This window comes from Mustela erminea, chromosome 16 (genome assembly GCF_009829155.1).
Source record: "Mustela erminea isolate mMusErm1 chromosome 16, mMusErm1.Pri, whole genome shotgun sequence".
NCBI classification, from domain to species: Eukaryota; Metazoa; Chordata; class Mammalia; order Carnivora; family Mustelidae; genus Mustela; species Mustela erminea.
Window position 1 is genome coordinate 23,184,461 of NC_045629.1, and position 17,217 is coordinate 23,201,677.

Consider the following 17,217-nt stretch of genomic DNA (forward strand, 5'->3'; position numbering starts at 1 on the left):
TAATATTATACCTCCTCGTTTCCTCCTAAAGTCTTCTATCTTTTCCCTTCTGTTTTCTATGTTTGTTTTGTTTTCCAAAGACTTTCTCAACTTTGTTTCCCCAAATTTGTTTATTTCGGTTATATTTTTTACTTTCCGAAGTTTTTTCATAGAACTGTTTTTCATAGTATCCTGTTGTTTCTTGTTTTACAAATTATAATACTTTTCCTCATCTAAGAATACTAATAATTAAATATTTTTTCTTACACTGTCTTTTTCTCCCTATACTTGCTTATTTTGTTCTTTCATTTCTGATGTACTTTGGATTTCTGTTTATATTGAGAGATACTGACTGGAAACTATGTATGTGTGGGTGGGTGAATGGAAGGGTTTGTCAGACGGTAGGCTTCACTGTAGGGAGATGGGCCATTCTGTTGTAGAACCTATATATAAATGTATGTTAAGAATTTTTAGTCTGTACCATTCACTTTCCCTAGAGAGGAAATTCTCAATCTTCCACCTCGCAGCCATCTGCTTGGAAGCCACTGTTCTGAGGACAGGTAAGGAAAGGGGATAGACGTTTACTGTTTTTTTTCACTTTTTTTTTTCCCTGCCTTTCACTTCCAAGAATACATTTTGGTTTCTTTCCTGGGGTAGCAGTTGCCTGGCTGTGTAGCACTCAGGTATGTTGCACATAGAAGCTTTCAGCAATCCCACTTTTAGAACAGAGAACTGCCCCCATCTTCTGCAGCACCTGGTGCCTCTAGGCCCTAACCTCTCAAGGGGTTGTCACGGTGAATTGGCTTTCTTCCTTCCTACAGTAATTTTAGACTATCGTTGTATCACTGCCCTTGCTCTGTTTGCTGTTTTTCAAAATTTGGCTATAATCTGTGCAATCCCCTCTTGCACTCCATCTTCTCCGGTTTGTACCTTTTAGTGTGTGTTTTTTAAAAATCTATAACTCTGTACACTTAATATGTATTTTTTTATTGGCTCTTGGAAAGGAGTAGCAATAAACATGTGGTAAGTCTGCCATAAATAGTACTAAATAGAATTACATTTTCAAAGAATAATGCTTAATGTTTTTTGAAACTGCCTATAATGTTAATGGATTTTAATGTGGATTTGTGGAGGAATCAGAATATTAACATTTATGAGCAATCTTTCAGGGTAAAATTGGTAATATGCAGTAACAATATGATAATATTTTTGAGAATTTAGTGTCATAAAATCCAATAACGAGTAAAATAAGCATAAACAGCACATAAAAAAAGTCTTCCTTTAATACTATTGACCTTTTTTTTTTTGGCTGCTAAAACACCTCTGTCCTAGTGATTATCCTATCCTTGATCAAGCTTTCTTATAGTTTTGGTATCTTTCCAGAGATACTTTCTGCATACACAAGTAAATACACTTATATCTATCCCTCCTCCATTCTCCATTTTAATTCCAAATGTTTCAGAAGGCCCAGCACCAAGGCAGCTGGAGCTAAGACTTTCACAATCAATATTTCAAATATTGAACTTTTATTTTTCAAAACAAAGTGTCCTTTCAACAGCACCCCCCCCCCCCCACAGTGGATTGGGGGAAAAGCCTGATTATGGTACATTTTCCTGCTCCAACAATTCCTGGAAATTGGTAGGAAGTTTCATGCTGATCCATGCTCTGGTAAGCAAGGAGGGACTTGCAAGGGAGGGGACACCAATGTATAGTACTGGCAGAATTAAGAAACATCTGCATTTGAATCTTTTCTCATTTTCTCTAGGATTTTAGTTTCCCTGCTACTAGCCAATTTTTGTGACTTTTTCTTGAAGTGACAATCTGGAGGTATGAAAACACTCCCAGATAACTTAAAAACACACACAAAAAATCTCACAGAAACACACAGAAAAGAATCGGTTTGCATGAAGTTGGTCCAGTCATTCTGTGAGCTACTGCAGAGAACTGTTTTATATACTTTGGAAGGAAAGGAAATCTATTCAGTAAGGAATCAATATTGCTCCAGAATCTTCCTGTGACTCTTCTTTATCTGAGAACAGTTCTCACTCATTCTGGCCACAGGGGTAGACATGTCACCAAAGCTGGGCTAAATGTAGTACGGTCATGTTCTGTAGATCACAGAGACTGACCCAAGGACTGGATAACGAGCCAGTGTAAATCATTGAGTCCTTCCCCTAGGGTTTTCCAAACTGAAGCTGAAAGAACCAGTTTTGCCTACTGCTTATGGAGTGGTTAGGCTCTGAGTCCAGAGCTGCCTGTAGCCGTGTCCTTTACCATGTGATGAAGCCAATCTGCTTTGGGGTCTGACATGTGAAAAAGGAAATAGGAATGAGAGGTTTGGGTTGTATTGATGGGATCCAAATCTTCGTTCTTGTTCACAAGGCTGGCTCTACCCTTATCCTTCTTAGGTTGGTTACATGTGTCAATGAACTTTGCTTAAGCTAGTTGAAAGTAAGTTTCTGTCAGCTGCAGCAAAATATATTGTACCTATTAGCCCCAGCTCCATAGATCAAAGTGCCTTCTAGGAATCTACCTTTGGATGTTCGTTGGTACTTCAAATTCATCTGCAGTAGAATGCAGCTTTGCTTCCTTACCCATTCTACCTACTCCATTTCCTTTATTTTTTTTTTATCTTGATCATCAGGTCAGCATCTACTCAGCTGTCCAAGCCAGAAACGAAAGCTCTACTAGACTTCTCCCTTTCTACTTGATCCCCATCCTTCAAGATCTAGTAGTTTCTAAGTGCTGTTCCTTTTCATAAAATTAAGATTTTTATTTATTTGACAGAGAAATCACAAGTAGGCAGAAGTAGGCAGAGAGGCAGGCTGAGAGAGAGGGAGAAGCAGGCTCCCTGTTGAGCAGAGAGCCTGATGTGGGGCTCCATCCCAGGACCCTGGGATCATGACCTGAGCCAAAGGCAGAGGCTTAACCCACTTGAGCCACCCAGGTGCCCTCCCCCTTTTCATAAATATTTCTCATATCTGTTACCCTGTTTTCTATTACTTTTGAGACTCCTTCTGCTGCTTTTTGGCTTCTCCCACTGACCGAAAAGGCCCAATCTCAGAATCCTTACCCCATCTACTGTTGAATGGGTTCCCTTTTAGTCCCAGATGATTGGTCTAGCATAGTTACCATAAAGGCTGGTCAATAATATAAGACACAATGTCAGGAAAGCTCTTTTAAACAGGGACAGTGAAGATTAATTACATCAAGCAGGTCCTTTTCTATGAGTCTGAGTCTGAGACCCATGGAGGGCTATTCAGTTGTTGCAAAAGAGAAGTTGAAGATACACAGAGAGAAGGCAGAGGTGATGACAAGGAGAATGTAACTCTTGAGTAAACAGAAAATGTGCAAGCAGAAGCTGTGAGTAATCCAAAACTACAGGGTATATTAAGTGGAGGATAAATTAATTGGCTGATATGAGAGAAACGAAGAGATGAAATTACCATATTGGTTGGGGACAAACTCTTGCTTTTGAGGAGGGAACAAAGTAAGACTAGAACTGCTCTGGACTGTGCTTAGCCTCTTAATTCCTTAATTATGCATGCTCCAGCCTTTGTGAAGCATGGCTGGATGACAGTACATTAATTCCTGTGAAATTTCTGTGTTCCTGAGCTGCTGCCTGTTTCTAAGACCTCAAGCCACAAAAATGATCTACTCTAGCTATAGAACTTAGTTCCCCAACTGTGTGACATTCTGCCATCTCTCTGTTTACGTGCATATACTATTTCTTCTAACTGGAATAATAATTCTCATCTCCTAAATATCTCTAACTTCTTTACCTGGATCTGGATACCACTTTACTCATCTTTGAAGACTGAGCTCAGGCTCCTCTAAGCTTTCTATAACTCAACCAAATTTAATGGTATTCCATATTGTGACTGTGCATTTCCATGACTGCTTTTGAGGGTAGAGAATCTCTTTTGTTCCCCAATGTGTCCCCAGTGCCTGATCCAGTACCCAGCGCAAAGCAGATACTCAGTGGGTGCCATTGTTTTTGTTAAAGGTCAGTTGCCTAGACTCTTTCAAAAACCAGGAAATTTAAGGGCCTTCCATTATCATCCCTCATCCAGTAGCTCCAATTGCAGTTGTGCCATGGTTCCTTAAAAAGACAATGATTACATGGCTTTGTGCAGACTTCTTCAGTTCAGAATGCCCTTCTCTTCCCTGTCCCCTAACTCCTTGCAAGAACAGAAGTAGGGAGACCAGAGTTACGGAATTTTGCAGTTGTCAATGAAAGAGAAGATGACTGCCTGGACTAAGAAGCACTGGTGGAATAAGAGGTAGAGACAAAAAATTCTAGAGCTGGAACAGTCAAGAAGTACTTGAAGAATTGGATGAGATGAGGAATGGGGGCATGTCAAAAATAACTACTGGGTTTTTCTGGTTTGATCAACTGGTGTAGTCAGAGATAGGAAAGAATGGAGGAGATGCAGATTAAGAGGTATCTCAACATTTACATACATAATCAGATTTCTTATCTAAATTTTGCTGATATACACTATACTTAGGAAATGGGAATACTGATCTGTTTTTTTTGGGTGGTATTGGGGAAAATACTTAGTTTTTTTTTATTTTTTTATTTTTTAGATTTTATTTATTTATTTGACAGACAGAGACCACAAGTAGGCAGAGAAGCAGAGAGAGAGGGGGAAGCAGGCTCCCTGCTGAGCAGAGAGCCCGATGCAGGACTAGATCCCAGGACCCTGAGACCATGACATGACCTGAGCCGAAGGCAGAGGCTTAACCCACTGAGCCACCCAGGCGCCTCTACTTAGTTATTTTTTTAATTTATTGTTTTAACTATTTTAAAGTATACTTTTCAGTGGCATTAAGTACATTCACATTGTTTTTGTGGGTAATCATGAGTAGCATCCATTTCTAGAACTTTTTTCATCTTCTCAAATTGCAGTTCCTTGTCCACTAAACACTAACTGCCCATTTCTCCCTCTCTCCTAGTCCCTGGCATCCACCATTATACTTTTTGTCTCTATGAATCTGACTACTCTAGGTACCTCAAATGAGAATATAGTATTTGTCCTTTTGTACTGGCTTATATCACTTAGAATAATGTCTTCAAGTTTTATCCATATTGCAGCACATGTCAGAATCTCCTTCCTTTTTAAGGCTGAATAATATTCCATTGTCTGTATAGACACCATTTTATTTATCCATTCATCCTTCAACGGACACTTGGGTTTCTTCCACCTTTGGCTATTGTGAGTAACACTGCCATGAACCTGGGTGTGCAAATGTCTGTTCCAGTCCTTGTTTTCAATTCTTTTGGGTATATACCATAAGTGGAATTGCTGTATCATATGTTTAATTTATGAGGAAGCACCATAATGTTTTCCATAGCAGCTATACCATTTTATATTCCCACCAGTAGTGCACAAGCATTCCATTTTCTCCAGATTGTCCCCAACACTTTTATTATTTTTTATTATAATAGCCAACCTATTAAGTGAGTGAAGTGGTATCTCATTGTGGTCTTAATTTGCATTTCCCTAATGATTCGTGACATTGAACATATTTTCATGTGCTTACTGGCCATCTGTATATATTATTTGGAGAAATGTCTATTTAAGTCCTTTGCCCATTTCAGAATGGAATTATTTCTGTTGTTGTGGAGTTCACAGTTATTTTGTAACACGAAATGGGTTTTAGGAATAAAACAGGTCTCTAAGGCATGAAAACAAGTGTTACATATAGTATGACAAAGCTAGGGATCATGGGAAAAGGGGCAGAAAAAGGTGAGGATGCCAAAGAAAGTTTAAAAAAAATGTTAAAGTTTTAGCTTTAGTAAAGAATTAAAATAAAGGACATTCTCAGGATTCTGAGCTCATTTTAGTATAGTAGTTTGGCAACCTTATGGGTTAAATAAGCCTTGCTGGCTACCCTGAGAACCTAACCACTATATTTAAGAATACTACTTGTATAAAAAAAGCCCTCTCTTGCAAATCTTCTAGTTAAAAAAAAAAACAACAAACTTTTGGTATATAATTCATATATATGATGACTGTCTATACACTAAAATCTAAACTTGGAAACTAAGTTAGTTATACTATGGGTTATGGAAATAACTATCATATAATGCTTTTAATTAGGAATTTAATATTTTTTAATTACCATAAGTTGATGTTTATGAATCATTTGTGAGATACATTATAAAAAATACACAGGATACAGAGCTATAGAACTAAAGCCAAATCATAATACAATTGATAGAAACATGAAAACAAAGCTATTATCTACAGATAGAAATAAAGAAGGATTATATAGAAATCTGTTCTGTTAACTGAAGCAGCTGGAAAAAACACTATTATTAGCCATTTGTAATAGATAATGTATCTCCAAGAATAATACCCAGTTTAACCTAAATAAATTTTATGATTTTTAAAGTAACCATAAATCTGCTGAACTTGGATAAACTGTTGGATTCTGAGTTTTTGGTAAAATGCTATAACACTTGGATTAGATAAATAACTTATATTATATATGTAAAATGTAATATATATTTCAGAAGAAGTAACATATTATAAAGTATATCTAGGGTTATTTTCAATGTTCTATACTCTATATTCATTGTAAATAACTAGTTGAGAAAACATACCATTCTCTAAAAATAAAAACAAAAAGCTTTCATTAATCTGAAACTAAAGATTAGCTTTCCATTTCTTGTCAGGATCCGTGTTGCTAGCTGTGGAAAGAAAATTAGAGAGTAAAAATTTAACAAAAGATAAGCAATGGATTTTAAGTTATTTTGTGGCTAGAAATTCCTAAAACAATTTTGTTGCTTAATATAAAGGTGGTTTTTTTTGTACATATAAAAGCACTGCTGAAGCTTCTACAGAAAATTCAAGTTTCAAGCTTCTTGATTTTAAGGATTAAACTTCTATAAAGATTGTTAATTTGCTGAATTAATCTAACACTAGTAAACACTTATAGAATTACTGCTTTAATATTTTTGAGTTTATTACCTTTACTACTGCTAAAATGTTTGGCTGTTCCCAAATCTTCTGCATGTGAAATTCTTTGTGGTCTTGTGGTAGGGAGAAAAGAGGCTATCTTCCCGTTACATGCCTTTGATTGTAGTTGTGGTGGGTAAGAACTGCAACCCCTAAGCAAAATTCTAATTCCTGTGGGAGCTTTAGCTTCCAATTTGTGGTCCACTGGCCTTTCACTACTAACCCTTCATAGTGCTTTTTTCTCCTTCTTACAGTGACATTCAAGGAAGGACTCTGGTGGGCATTATTTTTCCTAAAAGCAAACTAGTTTGTAAAAAAAAAAAAAACATATATATATATATATATATATATATATATATATATATATATATATATATTAAAAGCTGGTAATAAAATAATTGAAATTTGGAAATATACTTACAAATTTTTCCTTCTTTTTCTAATTTTTTCAAATGAAGTGAGACATTATGTTCAGCCATTTTATGTAAATGCTCAGGAATATTCTAAAAGAAAAAATGAGGGTGAAAGAAGACATTTCTTTTTTTATAAAAGAATGAGTTAATCTTGTTGAAATTATTAAAACATGGAAGAAAAGGAAAACTTTAACTTAAATACATTTTTATATAGGAATAATCAAAGTGATTTTACTTTGTATATGTCTTGCTTTAGGCCACTCTATTTTTATCTATATACCTATACATAAAATAGACTGTAAGATCTATAAGGACAGTATCAGCATTGGTTTTGTTCATTACTATATACCCAGTGCTTAGCAATGCTTAGCACATAGTGGGAACTCCGTATTTTATGAATGAATAAATCAATAGCTGTAAAAATTATTCTAGAGTTTTGATGGTACTATGGACAATTGGCCCTATGGTTTACTTATTATGTTACATGATAATATCCTTGTACATTTCCCTTGGTTATCCTATCTCTGTCATCCTTTAGTTTTCATCTGGAAACTTCCTTAGACTTCTCTTAAACTTCATGTTTACTTACATTGAGTTGTATTGTTGACTCACTTCTTACTCAACCAACTTAACACAGCAACATCACACATTATTGTTCCCCAAATATAAACTTCCAAAACCAAGCCCTCTCTTAAGCTCCATTACCATATACTATATCCATCACTGTGATCTTCTAGATCTAATTATGTGACTCCTCTCCCTAAGATCCTTCAGTGGTCATGCCCAGGTTATTGGCTAATGCCCATATTTTTTAGGATGGCAGTCAAGGCTACCATGATCTGATCATGTCTGTCTTTCTTGCTTCATTTCCTGAGACTCCTTTCCTGCCCATCCACATGTGCATTCTGTGCTCCAGTCATATGCAATCTCTTTGTGGGTTTTCTTTTTTCTTTTCTTTTTTTTTTTTAAAGATTTTATTTATTTATTTGACAGAGAGAAATCACAAGTAGATGGAGAGGCAGGCAGAGCGAGAGAGGGAAGCAGGCTCCCTGCTGAGCAGAGAGCCTGATGTGGGACTTGATCCCAGGACCCTAAGATCATGACCTGAGCTGAAGGCAGCGGCTTAACCCACTGAGCCACCCAGGAGCCCCTCTTTGTGGGTTTTCAAACATATACAATATACATATACAATTCTCTTTTATTACTTGCAAAGCATGTTTTTCCTTCTGTCTACAATGACTTCCTCCTGTACTCTGGCTTGGAAAATGCTTGGAAATGGTTCTTCAAAACTGGTTAAATAACTAAGTTTTTAAAGCTTTTCCAGACAAGCCTCGATACCCTGCATCTTCCATCAGGTGAAATTTATTCCTCTTTCTTTTATGCTCTGATATACTGTGTAAAAGTCTTATAGGAAGCCTGGTATGATAGAAAAAACAAGACTTGAGTATCTGACATCTCACTTTTGAGTATGTGCTATCTGTTAGTTGTGTGCCTTTGGAAGTTACTTAGCTCACACTTTTTTAAAGTCTATTACATTGGAATAATTGTATCTTTATGTATTAAAAATTCAAGGCATATGAGTTAAGGGCCTCAAAGTACATTTGTAAGTGTAAACCAATGAGTACAGAGTCTACCACACAATAAGGTGCTCAAAAATGATTAAGTCGGTATTATAAGCATCTGTTGAACATGTCTGTTTTCATTAAACTATGAGTCCTTTGGGGTAGGGATGTACGTCATCTTTGTGTCTCAGTACCTAGTCTACTGTGTGGCATACAAAAGGCATCCAGTAAATATTGAATGAATAAATCTCTCTAGAATACCTATGCCATGTATAACAGGTATGTGACACATTTTTACAGTGAATACAGTGACTACACCTCTAAATGCAGAATCATCATTTTGAAGGGATGGACAATTGCTTGATGACTCATCTGGGAGAGTGATTCCAGAGTTCTGTTGTCTGTACTTAAGTTAGGAATAAAAATCCCAATGTACCAATGTATAGTCTAGTGTGGCTATATTCTATTATTATGAGGAAAGGAGCTCTTTCACAGAATTTAAATATTTATATTACCCTTTTGCCAATGGCATTTTTTTAATCTTTAGCCGTTTTAACCTAAGCACACTGAGTATATGATTGTTTTTTGATCACTTGGGCCAATGGAACATTAAATTTCTTTACTAATTATAATTGTCCCCAGGTACTTTTCACTCTCATGTATCTTATGGCTATACAGTTTGTAGTAGTGGGAGGTGTTTTTTGTAGTGGGAGGTTTTTTTTTTTTTTTTTTTTAGTTTATTTATTTATTTTTTAGTAATCTCTGAACCCAACATGGCGCTTGAACTCATGACCCTGAGATCAAGAGTCAGCACACTCTTCTGCCTGAGCCAGCCAGGTGCTCCAGTACTGGCAATTTTTAAACCCAGGTAATCTTTGCTGAAAATGGAATTATACTAATTGATTGCCTCACAGTGCTGTTATATATGTAGTCAGAGGCCACTGAAGTGAGAGCACTTTTTTCTCTACATTGTAAGTTATTCTAGTCATGTTCTTTTATATGTACTTTCTCCTCCTTCTCTCTCGTTAGGCATTGCTACTACTTTCTACTGCTATTAACCTAGTATGTCACTAGCAGATCACCCTTCTCACTTGCTATGGGCTAGGACACCAATTATCAAGATGGCTACAATAATACATAAATCATTACAAAACTTAATCATTAGGGTGTTGGTAATAGTCTCTCCTACAAGATGATGTAAGGTTTAATGATAGCTTGGAATGTTTCTTTTGGGTTCCCCAGGTCCGTTTCTATTTGTTTAACTTCTGTGTTCTAGAAAGTTGAGATTGTTGATCTCGAATTTATACAAGCAGCACTACTTATAAAATTAATAGACTTATTCTGTTCTGGATTGTGTTAAGTTTACCATATCTATAGTCTATTATAAAGATTATTCTAATAAAACCATTGCTATGTACAAATAAGATAAATGAAAATTACCTTGTAAATGTTTTTTACAAGCTCCATTACTGTAAATGATTTTTCAAAATTGTCACGAAACAATGTAAGAATTTGCTGTTCTCGGATATTTCTGTGAGAAATGTATTCTAGAATTTTAGCTTCAGCGTTACAGATTACTGGGCCATGTCCTGAATTAGAATTATAAAAATTATTTCAACCAGATAAAAAATATCAAGTACAAATGAAGTTAATTTGTTCTATTTAACCATAATTCATATGATGTACTGAAAAAGCACACTAAGTATATTAACAAATAGGAATTACCTAGAAAACCATACAGATAGAAGATTTAAAAATTATACTCAATGCCAAAAAAACAGATAATTATATCAAAATCTGTATGGAATATTATTATATATATTAAAAATAAAAAATAAACATTTAACAATAAAAACAGCATCCACAAGAGTAATGATCGGTAACATTTATAGAGTGCTCATTATTTGCCAGGCACTTTTCGAAAGGTTTAATATATAATATTCTTAGAAGAGTCTGATGAGGTAGCAACTATTATTATCCCTTCTTTATATTTATAGCAGAAGCTGAGATATGGGGGGGTGGCAGATAACTTGCACACAGGTACACATTGAAGAAGAGATGGAGCTGAAGGGCTGACTTGAGAGCTCTTAATCAATCACTCTATGCTCTTAACCACTGTGTCACACTTAATGTAAGAGATTGAAAAGGGGAATGTAAAAAGTAGCGTTATGTGACTAAGATCTATTAAAAATTCACAAGAACCGCAGTAGAACTTTAAGAATCTTACGTATAAGCTAGTAATTCAGAAATGTCGACAACCCAGATTAAGTTATATTAAAATCTAGTTGCTCTTTAAGACAGTACAAATGAATTTATGACACGAGTCTGCAAGAGGGGTATTTAAAATTTTTGAGAACAAAATATTCAGAGGCGGACTCACCTGTTATCAAGTAAAGAGCATGGGCTTTGGTTAGAATATTGACAATCATTTACTTGTATGGGGCCATGAGGATCTGAATCCCTGAGCTTGTTTCTTCAGCTGGGCAGTAAAGTGAAGTAAAGCTACCTGCTTCACTGGGTTTTTGTTTTTTGTTTTGTTTTGTTTTTAAAGTTTTTTATGTATATATTTGATAGAGAGAGACACAGCGAGAGTGGGAACACAAGCAGGGGGAGCCGGAGAGGGAGAAGCAGCCTTCCCGCCAAGCAGGGAGCCCAGTGTGGGGTTCGATTCCAGGACCCTGGGGTCATGACCTGAGCCGAAGGCAGACACTAAATCAGCTGAGCCACCCAGGCACCCGTCACTGGGTTTTTGTGAAGACAACACAGTCTAGGTCCCTGCACAGCACTGGCCAGGCTCTCATATATGGTGGCTGTGGCTACAGGACACAATCTACATATAAGCTCCCACTGTGTCAGGAATCCGGTTTAAGGATTCATTAAAGCAAACACTCTAAGAACCATTACTAGGTAGCCTCTCATTAGCTTTGCTTCATTCAGTGTGAGTGAAACATATACTCTCTTCTCTTTAAAAACAGCTGTCAGCTTCCATTCCTCTTGTGTCATAATACAAATTCAAATGCCCATGTTTCCGATTCTCTCGGCAAGAGAAACTCATGAGAGAATATAAGGGTACTGACGATACTCTATTTACAGATCTTTCTGTGACTCTGGTTAGGAACAAGTTAGAAGGACTTAAAAAATTAGGTAACCTAGTTTCTTCTTCCTTCTGGGCCCTCTTGTTGAGTCTTATTATCTTTCTCCACTTTTAGGATGGAAGGGAGATTCATGCTGCAGAGCAGTGCGGGACAGCTGAGACACTAAAACAGGTTTCTTTTTCTGGAGAAGTGAAATTAATATAGTTTTAGAGTTGACACAGAAGCTACAGATATTTCAGTAGTGTGAGTTAAAGAAACTGAAGCTCAGAGTTCATGGCTAAAATGTGGCCTGGGACAGAAATCTAATAATTAACAAAAGTGAAGATACCAAAAGATAAATTTACTTCTTTTGTTTAACAGTTCTATTAATAGCTTTAAGGGTATTAAAAAATAAACCTTGTATCTTTATAAGGTAATTAATGTAACTCTCAGCCTTTTTAAAAAAGATTTTAGTTACTTAATTTAGATAGAGAGGGAGCATGTGAGTGCAGGGGCTGGGGGAGGGATGGAGGTGGAAGGAGAGAATCTCAAGCCCATTCCCCACTGAGCCCAGAGCCCGATGGATGGCTGGATGCGGGGCTGGACTGCACGACCCTGAGATTATGACCTGAGCCATGAGCCGAAGACAAGAGTCAGTCACCCAATCGACTGAGCCACCCAGGTACCCCAACTCTCCAGCTTTTTTAATTGCATGGCTAGTTAAGACTTAGCGGCATAATAAAGCATAAAAAGAATTGCTTTATGGGTATCTCTTCTAACTCTGAAAACATATAAAACACACACATAGACAAATAAAAATGAACCTTCTTCATCATTTCACACAAGTGGTTTGCTAGATTTAAGCAACTACCCACCTGGATATATGATATTAGCTTTGATCTTTAATAGCTCTTTTAGGGAGTTCATATAATCATAGAGGTCTTCAAATACAGTTGTTCCTTCCCCTAGGATGCAATCTCCAGAAAAGATAGCATTCTCCTCTTCTAAAAGTAGAGCCATATGATCATCAGTGTGGCCAGGTGTGTGTATAACCCTGGTTAAAAGAAAACGAAGAAATAGCAGCAATTAGAAACTCTTAGGCTTAGAAGAAATTATTCTCCAGCCTTATCTCTGGATAAGACACAAGTGGTGTCAAACTGGGTAAAAAGCTCCCTTTTCTCTTGTGGCCCACTGAAAATTATCGTCAGAAAATTCTCTGCTTTAAATCAGATTTCCCACTCTGAAGTATAAATTTAATACTTCTCCCTTTTTAAAAAATATTATAAATAATAAGCATGCACCAATTACAGCAAATGTTGAAAATAGAAAGGAAACTACTTAAAGGAGATAAGAAGTCACAATCATTCCACTACTCAGAGACAGTGCTTTTATTATTAAAAAAATTTTGTTTTTTTCAATTTCCTTTGCATAGATGTTTATTTTACAATATACTTTGTGGTGAGACTTTGAGAAAAAAGCACTTTCCTAAGTTGCTGTTGGGAGAACAAAATGTATAGTGTAACACATATGGAGGGGAATTTGGCATTTCTAGCAAAATTACATAACCCTTTGACCCACTGCTCCCACGGCTAGAAATTTACCCTGAGATTACACGTTCACAAGTACAAAAAATATATACAAGTTATTCATTATATTATTTATAAAAACAAAATATTAGGAACAACCTAGATACCCAACCATTGGACAGACACTATGGACACATTGTGGTACAACCACACCATGGAATACAATGCAACAGTCATTAGAAAAAAAAAAAAAAAAGGATGAAGATCTCTGTGAACTGATATGGAGTAATCTGCAGGATATATTGTCAAGAGGAAAAAAGTGTGGTTCTTTTCATGCCTCTGCTTTACTGCTGGAGCAGGCTGCAAGCTGTACCTATGTTGCAACCCAACTACCTACCCCCTGACCTTAGTTAGTCCAGTGTTCCAGGCCACACAAGGCAGGCCTCAGGGCAGGGAGGTTGGTGTGGGTCCTGGAGCCTGGGGCTGTGTTTGGCCTGGGGTTCAGATCTCAGGTCCACAGGCCCTGTGCTCTGCAGCCACCCTGAGGAGGCTGCATGGCCCTGGGCCAGTCCCTGACATCAGTTTTGCTGAATGTGCCACAAAGCAGATCCTTGACTCTGCCAGGGCTATAGACCCTTTGCAGTCAGGCAAGTTCTCCTGGTACCCGCCTCTTTTTGGCCTTATCACCAACCACCTTTTAGCCACACAGCCATCCAGACTGAGAAGATCCGGAAACTTGGGGCCACGTGAGCCACGGCCGCAGCCCCACTGGCCAGCATCTGCGGGGGTAATGCTGGTGGCATGTGTCACCACAGCATCAGTTTCAACACCCATCATCCAGGTTACTTTGGAAAAGCTGGTCTGAGACAGGACCACTTAAAGAGGAACCAGAGCCCAACAAGAGCCCAGCTGTCAACTTTGATAAACCGGGAACCTTGCCCAGTGAGGAGACTCAGGTAAATGCTACCAAAAACAAGATGGAAGCTGCTCCTGTCGCTGATGTAGTGTGGTTCTGGGAAAGGGAAAGCTCCCCAAACAGCCTGTCATCCTGAAGACAGGAAAGCAGAAGAGCGAGCAGAAAATCCATGGGTGTGTGTAGGAGCTGGGTCCTCAAGCCATGGGGGAGGAGGTTCATTAAATGCTAACCAGAGGGGTGCCTGGGTGGCTCAGTGGGTTACGCCTCTGCCTTTGGCTCGGGTCATGGTCTCAGGGTCCTGGGATTGGGCCCCGCATCGGGCTCTCTGCTCGGTGGGGAGCCTACTTCCCCCCTCTCTCTGCCTTCTTGTGATCTCTTTCTCTCTGTGAAATAAATAAATAAATAAATAAATAAATAAATAAAATCTTAAAAAAAAAAAATGCTAACCAGGGCTTTTCTCTTAAAAAATAAAGCATGAAAGAATGTTTACAGTTGCTCTTTTGTCCAAGAAAGGCTGGGGAAATAAAAAGGTATATGTATATATTTCCCTATTTTTGTAAAAAGAAACGGAAGATAGATAAAAAACTAATGAATTACAGCTGCCTATGGGGGTAGGCAGGTGGGTTGTAGGGAACAGATATGCAAGCAAGACTTATCTGATAGTAACTTTTTTTATTAGTTTTAACTTCTGAGCTATGTAAATATATATTCTAAACATAAAACTAAAACTATAAATATGAAAGAAATCAATCTTACCATATACTGGAAAGATAGCACAGTCATGCTACTATTAATTCAAATAATTCTGAAATACTAAGATTATACATCTTAAATAGAATGTATCTTAAGGTTAAAAGAAATGGAAAGATATTTTGAATTTTACTTAGTAGGTTTATTGTTGGCAGTGTTACTGGTTACTGTGTTTCTGAAACTGTTTTGTGTTTACTGTATGACAATATAAATAATAAACTGATGTTGAAAACCAAGGTTCTTACTGTGGGATAAAGAAAAAAAATACATAAATGAGGAAATTAAGGTTTTGGGGGTTGTTTCTCATCTGAATTGAGGAATCATTATGAATTCATCATTTCATTTTTTTCCTTAACTCTATGAAAAGCCCTGAAGTAATGACACTCCACTAGTCTTGAGCATGCCTGACACTTAGTTCTGGATGGAACTGAAATACCATTTCCCACTCAAAGAAACCAGGGCTTCTTGCAGACGTGGTTGGCTCCAGGTCTGGGACAGGGAAAGTAAACTGTGATATGGAGACTTTTTTTTTTTTTTTTGATTAAACCTATTGATGAAAGTATTCAATATTACATGAAAATAATTCCAAGAGGCATATTTACACGACTATAAGAATATGTAAGTGTGGGTGTGCTTGTATCTTATGGACAATCTTACGAACAGACAATGCGTTTACATACAATACAATACATACGATGCGTTTACAAACAGACCCCCAATCTTTTTTAATCTACAGAAACTCACTTGGAGAACCACCCTTTTTCAGAGTCTGCAGACTGTCTTATTCTTTGATGGGTTCGGAGTGCACCCTCTATTTGTCCCTCTACCCCCTACTCCAGAACTCAGTAATGGTTTTCTTTGATAACCAAGGCAACAGATTTCTTAAATTAGGGGATCAGAAATTCTAATTCTCCAGTCACCTGGGTAGCTAATGCTTTAATCTGCATAAAAACGGTGTTAAAATTCACTTCACATAGGCAGGAGGAAAAAAGGAGATGACATCAGAGGTGCTTTGCTAAAGATCAGAGGAACTGCAGCTGTGGCCTTCCCATTCATCAGGTGGCAATTTATCTAGTTCTGCCACTTCTGTGATAGAGTAGACTTTATAAAGATGGCTCTCTTAGGAGATTTAGAACAGTCAACAAAAGCTGTCAGACTGGCTTTTCTTTGAGAAATGGAACTCAGGTCACTAGAAAATTCTTGAAGGTTATATTCAGAATCAAATCCTACTGAAAAACCTGCTTCCTACTTTTTAACCAAAGGGTTCTTGGTGGGTATTGTCCCCATCTCTAATGTATCCCCCCCCCCCCCAAATTGGCAAGCAGACCAGATCAACTGGACATCAAATACTTGAGAACTTAAGTAGATTTTACCTTCTGTTTATGGAACTTTTGCTTAATGATGAACTTTTGCTTGTTAATATTTAAAACAATTGGGTTTTACTTACTTGATAAAAATGGAAATAGGAAGCATCGTCATCAGCAAATGAAATGTTTTATTCAGATTCTAGCATAATTATAATTTATTTTTGTGAAAACGTTATTTACTAAATTATTTTTTAAAAGATTTATTTTAGAAAGACACACACACAGAAACAGAGACAGAGTGGGGAGGGGCAGAGGGAAGAGGAGAGAGAGCCTTAAGCAGACCCCACACTGAGTGCAGATCCTGAGGTAGGGCTCAAGCTCATGGCTCTGAGATCATGACCTGAGCTGAAACTAAGAGTTGGATGCTTAACCAACTGAGACACCCAGGCACCCTTGTTGTTTCTTGATCTGAAAGCTGCTCATATGATTTGTTCAGTTTATAACAATATACCATGTTGCACATGGATGATATACACACTTTTCTTTTTGTATATGTTAATAAAAAGCTTAAAATAGGGGGCACCTATATGGCTCAGTCGTTAAGCATCTGCCTTCAGCTCAGGTCATGATCCCAGGGTCCTGGGATCGAGCCCCACACTGGGTTCTCTACCCAGTGAGTAGCATGCTACTCCCTCTCCCACTCTCTCTGCTTGTGTTCCCTC

The 17,217-nt window shown here is 37.4% G+C and overlaps 2 protein-coding genes across 9 annotated transcripts in view; one reads left to right on the forward strand and one right to left on the reverse strand.

The window, feature by feature from the left end:
• XKR9 (XK related 9) overlaps positions 1-17,217 on the forward strand; it is a 100,678-nt gene that overhangs the window by 11,925 nt on the left and 71,536 nt on the right. The window lies entirely within an intron of this gene.
• Positions 1-17,217, reverse strand: part of LACTB2 (lactamase beta 2) — a 33,599-nt gene that overhangs the window by 1,934 nt on the left and 14,448 nt on the right. Inside the window, exons 4-8 of one of the 5 annotated variants that reach the window (XR_004279479.1) lie at positions 12,872-13,050; positions 10,363-10,511; positions 7,369-7,450; positions 6,960-7,250; positions 6,083-6,679 (exon numbers count right to left, since the gene is read on the reverse strand). Coding sequence is in view for 4 of the 5 variants with exons in the window: in XM_032315568.1 (XP_032171459.1) it covers positions 6,636-6,679; positions 7,369-7,450; positions 10,363-10,511; positions 12,872-13,050 (454 nt within the window). In the remaining variant the exon portion in view is untranslated. Of the gene's footprint in view, positions 1-6,082; positions 7,251-7,368; positions 7,451-10,362; positions 10,512-12,871; positions 13,051-17,217 lie in introns of those variants that run through there. The other 4 variants (XM_032315568.1, XM_032315571.1, XM_032315570.1 and 1 more) reach the window with 4 other exon arrangements.